Below are 12,568 nucleotides of genomic sequence, written 5' to 3'. Positions count from 1 at the left end.
TTCCTGAATGTGTTATATTCCGTGCGAAGTGATGCAATTTCTTGCTGTAATTTCTGATTTTCTTCCCGAATAGTGTGAAGGTCTTGGTTTATGGAGGCCAGCTGTGTAGCGAGTGTAGAAAACATGTCTTGGATTTGCGGTGGTGGCGGTGGCTGTTGGGTCTGTTTTGAGGGGTGTGAGTTACACGGTTCTGGCGTTGGACTAGGAGGGTTAGGTTTCTTGCGCTTTTCGCTAGCAGTGGAGTCAGCTTTCTCGAGGGCATCAAGGCGAGCTTGGAGCGAGGCTATTAAAGTGTTTTGCTGTTCCAAAATTTGAGTAAGGCGCTTACATTCAACACAGGCAATTGGGTGCTCGGATTGTTGTTGAGGGGGCGTGAATAGGTACTGGGGTTGAGCTGTGGGAGACACCCGTTGGGCCCAGCTTACTTGTTTTGGCTGGTTGGACTCCGTCTCGGGTTAAGGCTTTGAATCCCGGGACTGGGCGACTTGTTTGCTTCGAGAATGGCTGCGTCTCCGTGCTGAAGGAGTTGTTGAACGGTCTCGATGACGGCCACGAAATGGGGAGGAGGCTCGAGAAGTAGATGTGCTGGCATGGTTTTGTCTGAGTCGTCTTTGTCGAAGAACAAACGGTTCGGCATAACGCTTAGGACAGCCAGGTGCCCCGGACAGGTGGGCGCCAGCACAAAGGTCACAGGTAGGCGAGCATGGGTGGTTCGGCTGAGGCTCTTTGATCCCGCAATTATGGCAGACGGGAGTGGTTGGGTGAGGACAAGCCGTGGCTCTGTGGCCGACGGTATGGCATGTAGAGCAGACTGGGATAGTTTTCCTGTAGATAGAGCATGGGTATTCGGCGCCGTACAGCCGGACTGTGTAAGGAACCCTGGGCCCTGCGAAGGTCAGAACCACTGTAGATGAGGTGCCAAGTCTTCGAACTGTGTAGACTTCATCCAAGGACTGATCAATGTTGTGGAGAATGTCTGCTTCAGTGAGTCGGACCGGGACCCCACTGATGACGCCTTTGACGGAGTCGTCGGGGGCCAGGCCGTAAAGTTGGACGGGGTACTGCTTGTTTTCCAGGGTTAGGTGTTTGATTTGACTGAGAGCTCGTGCCACGTCAGAGGACGGAGTACTGATGGTGGCAGTGTTTTGAGTTACGTCCACTCGGAGGCGCAGATTTGCCTGACGCCACGTGACCTTGATGGCGTTCAATAGTGCCAGGGAGAGATCAGCATATTGAATGTTGCCAAGCGGGAGTCCGCCCTGGGGACGCAATACTAGTTTGAAATCGTCCTTGGGCAATGGTTTAGGCCTGACGGAAGACTTACTTGTGTGTGCCGGGGCTTGCTTGGTCTGTGGTGGTGACATGGGTGCGGCAGGGTTTCCTGCGGCGACACTGCGCTGCCGGCGACGTTGAGCTCGGGAAACCACCTCGATGAAGTCATGCTCATGGTGATTAGATTCAACTGAGTGATCTTCTGTAATACCGGGGTCCATTTCAGTGTCCGAGGCTGTGTTGGTTGAAGGCTGAGGTTCTTGATTACCGACTGAGCGACCTTCTTCTGTATTATCAGAATCCATATCTACTTCCGAGGAAGTGTTGTCTAAACGCACAGGCACGGGGCTAGAGGTGTCTTGCATGATGAACTCCTTGGCTGCGCCTACCGAATGGCGGTAGGCATGGCTCGGGAATTATGAACAGATAAATCAGGAAATATTCAACCCACGTGGTCAAGGCGGGTGTCCAGATGATCGCATGAACTTGATGAGTCCGGTAGTCTTGGATGCAAGGCAGAACGAAGCGAAATTACCACATTACTGGGCGAAAATCTGTGGAGCCAGTGGAACCCACGTCAGATCAGCGCAGCTCTTCTTCTTCTTCCCGGTAATATAGATATCACGTGCATTTATTCTCCGCAGTAACGTCCGCTGGGTGTAAATCACAAATTTTGCTGCGTTTCAATTTGTCATAATAACGTACAGGTCCGAGCTAGTTGGTGTTATATGATCCACCACAGAAATGTTCAGACGTGACAGACGAAGACAGACGCTAAGACGAGGGCAGGCACTGACGAGGAGAGGGGCTATAGCGCACATGTTGTCGTCTGTCACGCCCTCTTACGTAACTTTTTGCGCTGAACTGTGGTGGAGTTTACTTTGTCGTAGTTTGGGTTCCTACAATGTTATTTTCTCTCTCGATTGGCGCTTTACGCGCTCAAGCGACACCTGGTCTCTAAGGCATGCCGTAGTGAAGGGCTATGAATTAATTTAGCACCCTTGGAAATTCCTAACGTGCGCCGAAATCTCGGCTCTCTGTCGTTTTCGTTTCCCGCCTTTGCTAGAAAATGGCAGTCGCGGCCAGGGTCAAAGCCGCACCTTTTGGCTCAGCACCGCAACACCTGGCGGTTCTTTTGAAGTGCACCAAAGCAGAAGTTTATGGACCACAGTGAGCGGGACTATGATGCTAACGGTTGGGAGGAAGGAACTGCTGCCACACTACACGGACGAATGATCGGACATAGAAATTCATGCACCTGCGGAGGGGCGAGTGCATTGGAATCTGGTAAAAACAAACAAACAAAAAATAAATCTTGGTTTACTTGGTTGGTTAAAATGCCCCGAAGATGTTGTGTACACTCATTTTTAAGACACAGAGTATGCAAGCTGTAAGGCTGCTGACATCTTTTGCATTACAACGCGGGAGTTGTGAGCTGAAACGCGCGAGCGCGGGGGTCACGCGCCAGCGGTTAGTTTCCCGCACCCGCTGGTTTGCTTTTGATTGATTGACTGCGCGCCGACGCAACGCAGGCGACGAGGCGCGCTGTAGTGGAGGGTTCCGGATCCCGCTGCTTTGCAGTCTCTGCCAAAGTGGCATTGTGAGGAACACAGCTCCCGTGTACGATGCTTCGGGATGGCGTTGCTCAGTAATCGAATAACGAAGGGCGGTTGTTCAGGGGTTGTCTTTAACAATGCACCCAAATAACGGCATGAGGGTTCCATCTAGGTGGTAATGTATGAGCTTCACAGCGCGAGAACAGACCAGGGATGACTACCAGACTACCGGACTACCAGAGAGACGATATTTATGTGTGTGTTGCTTTTCATTAAAATTAGTTGGAGGTCAGCGCTTGTTTGTAGTCCCTCTTCATATCGTCCTTGGTCTGTTTTCGCGCTTTGAAGCTCAAATAACGTCATGTGCTGCTTTTCAGTAAAATTAGTTGAAAGTCAGCGCTTGTTTGTAGTCCCTCTTCATCTCCTCCTTGGTCTGTTTTCGCGCTTTGATGCTCTAATAACGGCAGTGAGTTACTCTTGCAACGGAAAACGACACTCGTGGCCGTGAGGACGCCTTAGACCTTCCCGGCCAATGAAAAGCATGCTTCAGCAGTGTGTATTCTTTCTCCTTCGGGCACTACGTCAGGGGGAGGAGTTAATCTTGTGGAGCGCGGTGAGGCAACGTGGACATGAGGGGATAAATTTGCATGTATGACGATCAGCGCTAGCTTGGGTTGTAGTTATTCCATCGGAGCGGTAAACCTCCGTGCATTCCGCATGTATAGAGATTGTGTGTCGAGGGCGTACTTGCGTAATAGTCATCGCTAAGAAAATATATCTGTGGCGTAACTGAGTAGTGTACAGCGATCGCTAAGACAGCAATGTTGAAACCAATTTTTATAAATATCCTTTTGTACATTATTACAAATACAGTTTTTTTTGCAATCTTTTCGTGCCGTCGCCGTATTCGTCTGCTTCTCCATGCCTAGTTGCAAGATTGAAGGTGGTTTCCTTCGCCGAAAAACGGACCCCAAACCATCAAGGAGGTTTTACTGAAGCCATACCGTTCTAGTTGACACTTCACGTGCAGAACTAATGCTTCTGGCACTCATTTATACGCGCTCTATCGTCACAGATGGAACATTTTCTGGCCTACTTTATGTTTCGCTGTTTTAAAATTAACTGTAGAACGGTAAGTGCTATTGCCGTCTTATTCCTTTGAGCGACCGTCCAATCCCTGCACGGGTATGCGCCATGGTCCGACAACTGTCTTCACCTGAGCGTGATCACGCTGCACGAACCGATAACAGCAGCAGAACCGATAACGTTGGACTGCTTGGGCTTACATCTCTGTCTCTTGAACTCACTTACCTGGGATTAAACGTCTTTACAATGTATGTTTCTTTCAGAAGCCTCACAGGCTCCCTTGCAGGGCGTTGAGTAAAGGGGGTTGCGAAAATGAAAATTGTTGCGACATGGTTCCAACGCACAGCTCAAATTTGCAAAGAAAACAAAAAGAAATGAACCGATCAATCGATGAGTACCTGATATGTCGGCAATAGAAGAATTAGAGCCGAATTAGATAGCGCAAAACCTCTGTTGAATCTCCCAGGCGCGAAATAGTCAACTTCCCGGACAGAAGGAGAGGAAGACGAGGAGGTTTTGGCGTTGTTTAGTGGGTGCGGCGAACTCGCAGAGAATTAGAATAGAGAAGATAATTTCGATGCCTTTAAAACTAAGATGCTGAAGACGGTTTCTCTTTACGTTACGATGTAATTGCATCCTGCACATTGGAACATTGCGGAGAAGTACGTACATATAAATACAAATCTGGGGAATCAAAATCACGCACAGAATATTTATATGCGGGAAAACAAAATATGTAGGTGCTGAGTATACAAAGCAATTGGTATTTACTTGAAAAGGCATCAGCGCGTAAAGGACATCAAAAGTACCGAGCCGTACTGCGCACATCGTTCAAAATAAAGACGCAAAACAGCACCGAAACAGTACCTGAAAACAGCACAAGAACATGTTCAAGGACACCACGTAGTGTTTGTCTGACTTCGACGTTCCTGTTCAAGTGAGTAAATACAATTGAGACAGCTTCGCAGCAGGAACTGATTATGAAGTTAACGCGCCGACGCTACACAGGCGATGATGCGCGCCGTAGTGGTGGGGTCCGGATTAATTTTTACCACATGCGCATCGAACAGCAAGATGTTACAACTGGTATTACAAATAACATGGGAAGAACTCTGTGAGGCACCACGCACTTCACAACTCCAACGGCTCCAACTTACAAATGCCGGACACGCGACCCTGGTACGCCTTAGATACTGCGGTCTCCTGATGCAGAATACGTTTTGCGCGGTCTATGCGGGACGCATCCGCGTTACCCCAATTCCTCGCAATATGCACCTTGCCTATCACACTGGACGACGAAGAGCCCGCGCCAACTATCTCCACCACACAATGTCAACATCAAATGGACTAAGGTACACATATGTCTCTCCCTACGTAACCGATAGCGCCTATGCGATTTCAGTGTTAAATAATAACATAAGACTGCAAACCACTGTCCGCAACGCAGACAGTGGCCGGGGCTACCTTCCTGACCATACTGACGGATTCTAAAGAAGCTTGTTGCAACTTCCTGCGAAGCATTCTCCCCCAACAGCCTTCCATATTCTCAAAACTACGAAGCGCCTACCTGACCTCAGCATTTGGGTATTAAATCATTCAGGCATTGTCGGAAATGAAGCGGCACATACCGCGGCTCGCGAAGGAGTACACCGGGCTGATGCGGACAGCCCGGCGTACTGCTTCTCACGTATCACGTCACTTTTTGGCAGACGAAAAGCCAGCAACAAGTCGCTCGACAGTGGAACAATTGCCTATACAAACTCCTTGCTGTTGTAGGTACACTGAATCATCCCATTTGACATACTTCGATCGCAAATATACAGACAACAATTCCACAAAACACGCAGCCATAAGACCATAGAAATTTCGCTTCGGTCGGTTTATTTTCCTCGTTACTTGTTTCAGTGTCTGCCGACAGCGGGTTTTAATCAGTTTTGTACACGTGGCTGTGCTGCAGCTGCGGTATCTGCTATACCATTGTGATAGGATGTATATTTATGTGTCTGTTTCTTTTCATTAATATTAGTTCGAAGTCAGCGTTTCTTTGTAGTCTTCTTCTCGTCCCTGTCTTTTTTCGCGCTGTGTAGCTCACCAGCTTAAGCAGCATCGCCGTTAAAAAATGTGCAAGTTGTAGCATGCAGCGACATAGCGCATGACACCCCGTTTGAGGGACTTCTGTAGTGCGTGTACTGTTCCCATTCGCAGTTTCGTGCACTTTTTCCTCTCATGGAAGCGCTTAACTTTTTTGTGGTTGAACGAAATGCTTTTTGAGAGCGGGTAGGAAGACTGAAGAACGCCGGGTGGTAGTCGCCTTACGAGACGGGGAAGGATATTCGAATCTCATCGTCACCAATCGAGCGTAGCTGAATCTCGTTGTCACTGCTTTTTCGCCAGTGGTGAGGCTGCCTGAGTGACATACAGAGGATTGTGCCTTGAAGCATGCGATGGGACCTTTCCAAACCTCCACGGCGATTTCTGCTGACACGCAAACTTGGCGCACAATTCTTGGTGAATTACCTTGACTCCGGATTCTTGTGTATTAGAAAGTGCATGCGATATCGTAACATGTATGCAATCATGAAATTTCACATGCTTTACTGCATAAACGTGCTGTGCATGAAACAAAAATTGTGCTCTCCTAGGTACGATCTGTCTGGCGCAGAACCGTCGACTTTGTGGCACGCCGTAAGGCTGACGGAGAGCATTGGTTGCGATTCTGTGGACGTCTTCGGGGTGCCCGAGCCAAAGTTGTGCAAGTAAGTGATCGCTATGCAACGCTTGCACCTAGGGTGTGCGCTGAAGCCAAATCGCATGAAAGTCGAACGTGATCGTTCGTCCGCATCGAATTTACGACTTGATTGATTGTAGGGTTTAACGCGCCGACGCAACGCAGGCGATGAGGCGCGCCGTAGTGGAGGGCTCCGGATTAATTTTGACCACCTGCTGGGGATCTTTAACGTGCGCCGAAACCTCTTACACACGGGCGTTTTTGCTTTTCGCCTCCACTAGAATAGAGGCCGCTGTTGCCGGGAATCGAACCCGCGTTCTCGTGCTCAGTAGCGCGACGCCTTAGCCACTGATCCACCGCGGCGGGTGCATTTACGACTCATTGTACGTGCCTGCTGTAGTGATGAATCTTACAATTAAGAATAGAGCCTCACAAAAAGAAAAAAAAAACAAGAATAAAGACGATACCATTGCTGTTTTTGCTCAGCCTAACCTAAAGTGTCTTCGAGACAAAATACCAGGGCAGTTCGTTAAAAACATTGCTTTCTGCCCGCAGCAATGATGCAAAGTGTAGCGCAAACTACAAACAAACGTTCCAGATATTAAGCAAATCATGAACAATGGAAATTCACAATTAACGTTCACGCCGAGTTTTTATGATATCATAGGGGCCTGTTGATGCGTTTGGCGATCGCTGACGAAATATCCGTTCAAGAAACGTGACCATAGGATTATCACTTGGTCGTATCACCTGAATACTAACGGGCAGCTAACACACTGAAAACCTTTCTTTCGAATACTTGCCTTATAACGTAGATAGATGTCTAGCTGTGAGGAACTTGAAGGTTTTTTTATATCCTTGATTTCTTTGGTTAAGAAAACAACTTTCGTGGTTGCGATGGAGATTAAACAGCAGGGACGTGTAAATTAAATGAAATGAAGCCGCAGGGACGTGGTAAGTGAGAGTATGCGCAAACTTGCTGGTCATACGCTTTTAAAAACAAACATCAGACGGGAAACCTGAAGTAGGAAAGCATGAGCCCAGGCAAAAGAGTTTGCTTAAGTTTAGATTTCATTGAAATATTTTGCCCTGTGTGAAAGTGCAATGAAGAGGTGTATACCTGTGGGGAAACGCAAGAGCTTACCGTACCTATCCCTTGTACTCGTATGTGCAACAGCCAGTAGCAAAATCATAGTATCAAAATCAGCGGTCAGTAAAATCAGTAGCAAAATCAGAGTAGCAAAATTAGCGATAAAATAAGAGATCGGCCATCTTGAAACGAGATTTCAACGAGATTTCAACGAGATCGGCCATCTTGAAAACGAAAACGCTTCATTAGTCAATTGCCCGCTTTTTTTTCTGCACCTGTTACCAGGCGGCTGTACCTCCCGCAAGAGCTTCATGATGTGGAAACATAGAAAGAAGACCGGGATTGATGACCGATAAGATGGATTACAATTTAAGAAAAATTCTGAGCTCAGAAAAGACAAGGGCAATGATAAGATTGGGTGGTCGCGGCGGTCGCCTTTGTACAGACTTTACAATAATTAGGGTTGTCGCGGGTAGTTCCCTGCGTGTTGTGGTCCCCGCGAACTTCGCTGCGGCTTTGAAACAACTAAAGAATGATCATTAGTCAAGCAGAGCAAACCATGGTATTCAAATAGTCAACAGTATTACATGCTTTGCCCCTGCTTTAGCATGGCTACTTTTCATATTTTGGGGAGCTGGGATAATAAATCGTAATAACACAAATTTTGATTCAAGAAGTTCATTAGAGTAAAGTATGCGCAAAGTTTAAAAGAGCATTTGTTCAGGATCACGTTTTTTATGATAAAAGCTGTTATACCAGACGCAACTATAGATGACCGGTAAAAAGCAACTGAGAAATTAAGAAGAAGAAATGAACGTGGGCAGGGCATGTAATGCGAAGGCAAGATAACCGTTGGTCATTAAGGGTAACAGAGTGGATCCCTAGAGAAGGAAAGTGCTGCATGGGGCGGCAGAAAAATAAGTTAGATGGGCAGATGAGATCAAGAAGTTTGCGGGGAAAAATTGGTCGCAGTTAGCACAGGACCGGACTAATTGCAGATTAATGGGAGAGGCCTTTGCCCTGCAGTGGGCGTAGATAGGCTGGTAATGACGGTGATGAAAAAGCAACTTCCTGTTACAGAGCTCTCCGGGCCTCCCGTACGCCAGCGGCGTTCACGTGTGTGTGCGCTTGTTGGTTATCTGCATCAAAGAAAAAACGCCCGTGCATCGCTCATTCAATGAATAAGAACGACTGATCCTTCTAGGGGCTTCTTTGAAAGTTAAGCGCTCTGTGACACAAAAACAACAGGCACACACGCGTGTGAAGGGCCTGGAGAGATCTCTAGGCCTCGAGAGATCTTTCCAGAGACCTCTCCAGGCGAGGAAGCCTGGACAGATCTCGAACCGGAAGTCGCGGGAACGAACGACATACCTATGAACCTTTGCCCTTTTTAGCGCACACCTATCTTAGCACTTTTTTCTCAGTGGTTGCAAAAACCTGAAGATGCGATATTTCTTGTCACAGTATGGAAGGCCATATGATGGCTTGCTCATGTTACGCGTCTCGCGTGTGTGCCATTTACGCAGGAGACAGCAGGACGAGGCATCTCACTCCCTCTTCTGGGAATACGCCTCCAGGCCACAATGCGTCGGTGGCGTTGACGCGGGCCACAACGAGGATCCGCTGAGGCCAGATCCCAACCAGCTCAGCTTGCTGGACCGAAGGGCGCTGGCCGGCTGGATTCAGGGTGCCGGCTCGAGACACGTGCGCTTCTGGGCGCCCTCCTGGGATACTGCACCACCACCGGTGGCCCCTCCATTGGCCATCACGTGACGTGTCCTTCGCATGCCCACGTAGATACGGGCACGCCATATGCGGATAGACGCTCATTGAACAATGGCTGAGGCTGGACTGAGGATTGAGCACCACGAAAGGCAACCGGCCGTGCTAAACGGAGTGATGAGAACTGCCGACATTCAGTGCTTCTTGTCATGCTGGTCTTTGGGATACGGTCGGTGCGCGTGTGTTTGCGAGGCTAGGAGTGCGTTCACGAGAACTTGAAGCCGCGCCAAGAAGCAAGAGCGCCGAAACAGCGAGAGCCAAGTGCCAGAGTGCAAATGATATACTTAAACGCCAGTGACAAAGGCAACTCTACACTCCAGGCTCTTTGTGCGTTGCGCTTTTCAGAAAATGCAGCGCACTTACACATCTGTCGCATTTGTGGTAAGTGCGTGTTGTACACTTCAGAGGATGACCAGTGCACCGCCATCTTGATCTTGAAGGTGAACATGATGAACTCAGGTGCGGAAGACTGCATCGCTGCGGAATCAAGGTGTACGAATGCGCCGTCACGTTATGACAGACCTGCTACGTCTAATCGCCAAAAAATGTGCTGCTTTTTACATACATTTGAAACGGCTTTAAGAACACAGTATTTTTAGGTTATGTCCGCATTTTAAAGTCCAAGCTCCACGTGCATAATTATGAAGGCAGAACAAGGTTCTTGGTCTGAGGTTGGTGTAAGGGCGGAGGAACAGCTCTCTCAGGAAGGCTGACATGAGGAGTTTTGGGGAGAACCGATTGATGCTTGTCTTGAGGCCTAGTGCCCACAGCTGGAGCTGGATGATTTTGAGACCATTTAACGAACGAGCCTTTGCAAATCTGAAAGTCTCACTCTGAATGCGGAGGCACCCGCGTTAACGTACTTGGAATGTGAGGGGGTCCTTAGTGCTGGTTTTAGAGTAGAAGAGGGAAGGTGGACGGGCATATATTATTGTGGGCAGTCTAATAATAGCTGAGCGAGGTGCCGCGGTTTTAGACATGCCGGTAACCTCTTCCTAAAACGTTTGTGAAAAAGGGAAGCGCTCCAGGAAAATACACCAGCTTTGTACATGCTCACATGATCAACAAACGTTAGAATGATTAAGAACTGACTGTGATCAGGCTTTTTTGCGAATAATGGACTGCCTGTGTTTAATGATTGGTTATAGAGCGTGCAGAGCAAGAAGGTGGAATTATGCATGGTTGTCTAGAGTGGACTGTTGTGCAGTGCACATGGGTCCACCTTTGCGTGTTGTAACTTATATGAGGCGTTAAAAACAGTGCTATGTTAAACGGTCAGATCCATCAACCGATGTTTACGACGGTTTCACGAAAGGAAGTAGAATAACAGAGGTACATGGAGCAGACGTCGAAGACTCAAGCAAGCCGGGATAAACCAATTTTTGTCGTCTAACACGTATTGCTCTTGCACATCATCACGTTAAGAACAAAGCTGTGCCAGCACAACAAAAGAGTGTAATATGCAGCGACTGTTGTATGACCCCAACTGAATCAGCTCCTCAGGCCAAGTACGAAAACGTTGTTAAATTGAGAAACTGGACCTGTAAAATAACGAAAATCGGGTATTAAAGGGATGGTGTCTGACATATTGTCAATCATAATTCTGATAGTATGAGTACGCTGACGCAGTCGCCTCAAAAATGATAAATATGTTGGAAGGGGCTGTATTGTGATGGCCTTATGACTGCATTGTGAATTCAGCGGTACAAAATGACAGTGTAAATAAGAAAAGTGCTGTATACTGTGATGTGTCTACAACGAAATAAAGCTGAACAGAACTTTTGCAATTAGTTTACTGCAGTTACTTCGAAATGGCACAAAATACATGTAAATATCGGGAAACCAGCAACCAAACGCCCCAAATGTAACATCCGAGTCCAATGCGGACCGTCGAAGCCGATGTTTGCAGACTTGGAATCCAGGAGAGCACACATTTCAAACGAGTGATGACGATGAAAGCGCGAGACGAACAAAAACGTTTTTATAGCGATCATCGCCGAACTAACCCCGTTCACACAGGAGCAGGTCCAACGCATTCTCTACTTGGAAGAAGTCGTTCCCGCTTCCCATAAAAATTCTGAGGTGACTCCTCGTCAGCCACACCAACTTCAACGGACAGTGAGCCTTTCGTCTAATATATCTACCACGCCTTTGGCGTCTTTTCCATCTCCCTCACGACTTACTATAAGGGTAGTGAAATTGTCGCACGTATAGAAACAAATAACCGTCCCTCACCCATCTAAGCCAAGTCCACTCCCCGATGTGATTGCATTACAAGAAACAAACACCTCACGTATTATTTCGTAATTACATCACATACGCACTATAACACCAGTATTGCACGGCCATACTCGTCCACAAATCGCTCACTGCACAAGCACACAACCTTACCGTTAATAGGCAATATAATTTCACTGAACTCATCCCACCGAAGAAAACGCACTAGTCTCTTTATTCTTAACAGCGACAGCCCTCTGCATCACTTCTTAGCTTGCATCAATTGCATCCTCCAGAAAGTTAGAACTATAACTGAACATCCCCGCCTAGCCTTCTCGGCGAGTTCAGCGCCCCACATGCACCATAGGGTTGTTCGAAAGCCAATAAAAAGGGCGCGCAAAGGCACGGCGTTGCCCAACAAGCTCACCTCACAGTCTGGCCGACCCCTCATACCCCACCGGCATCGGCAAGAGCGTAGCATGAAATTATACCCACGACCTCACATCATAGGTCGGCAAAACAGAAAGAACTCACACAGAAATTGCGAGAAGACATTAAGAATCACACCAGAGTCATCCAAACCACAACCCAGACCCCAGCTATAGACAGCCATCTCTTTCACTTGTTGGAAGCTCGGCACAGCCTCACTAGGCGATGGAGGAGACAAAAACACAACCGGAAGCTTAAGCTCCGAATTGCAAAACTGACGGCGGAGGAAGAGGCCCACGCAACGAAGCTCTGCCAGCAGAACTGGCTTGGAAAATGTGATGAGCTCCGAGGCACTCTAAGCACATCCAAAACCTGGAGTCTCCTCCGATACCTCATCGACCCGACAAA

At 47.9% G+C, this 12,568-nt stretch overlaps 1 protein-coding gene across 4 annotated transcripts in view; it reads left to right on the top strand.

Annotated features, from left to right (window-relative positions):
* Positions 1-11,301, top strand: part of LOC144138673 (alpha-N-acetylgalactosaminide alpha-2,6-sialyltransferase 6-like) — a 102,436-nt gene extending 91,135 nt beyond the window's left edge. For all 4 annotated transcript variants that reach the window (XM_077671061.1, XM_077671062.1, XM_077671064.1 and 1 more), the window contains 2 exons: positions 6,557-6,670; positions 9,259-11,301. In XM_077671061.1, the coding sequence (XP_077527187.1) occupies positions 6,557-6,670; positions 9,259-9,505 (361 nt within the window). In that variant the 3' untranslated portion in view covers positions 9,506-11,301. The remainder of the gene's footprint in view (positions 1-6,556; positions 6,671-9,258) is intronic.
* The last annotated feature ends 1,267 nt before the right edge of the window (positions 11,302-12,568 follow it).

This window comes from Haemaphysalis longicornis, unplaced genomic scaffold, assembly GCF_048455015.1.
Source record: "Haemaphysalis longicornis isolate Haplotype H1 unplaced genomic scaffold, Haemaphysalis longicornis Haplotype H1 scaffold_5, whole genome shotgun sequence".
Classification (NCBI taxonomy): Eukaryota; Metazoa; Arthropoda; class Arachnida; order Ixodida; family Ixodidae; genus Haemaphysalis; species Haemaphysalis longicornis.
This window is presented reverse-complemented; position numbering and strand designations above follow the sequence as displayed.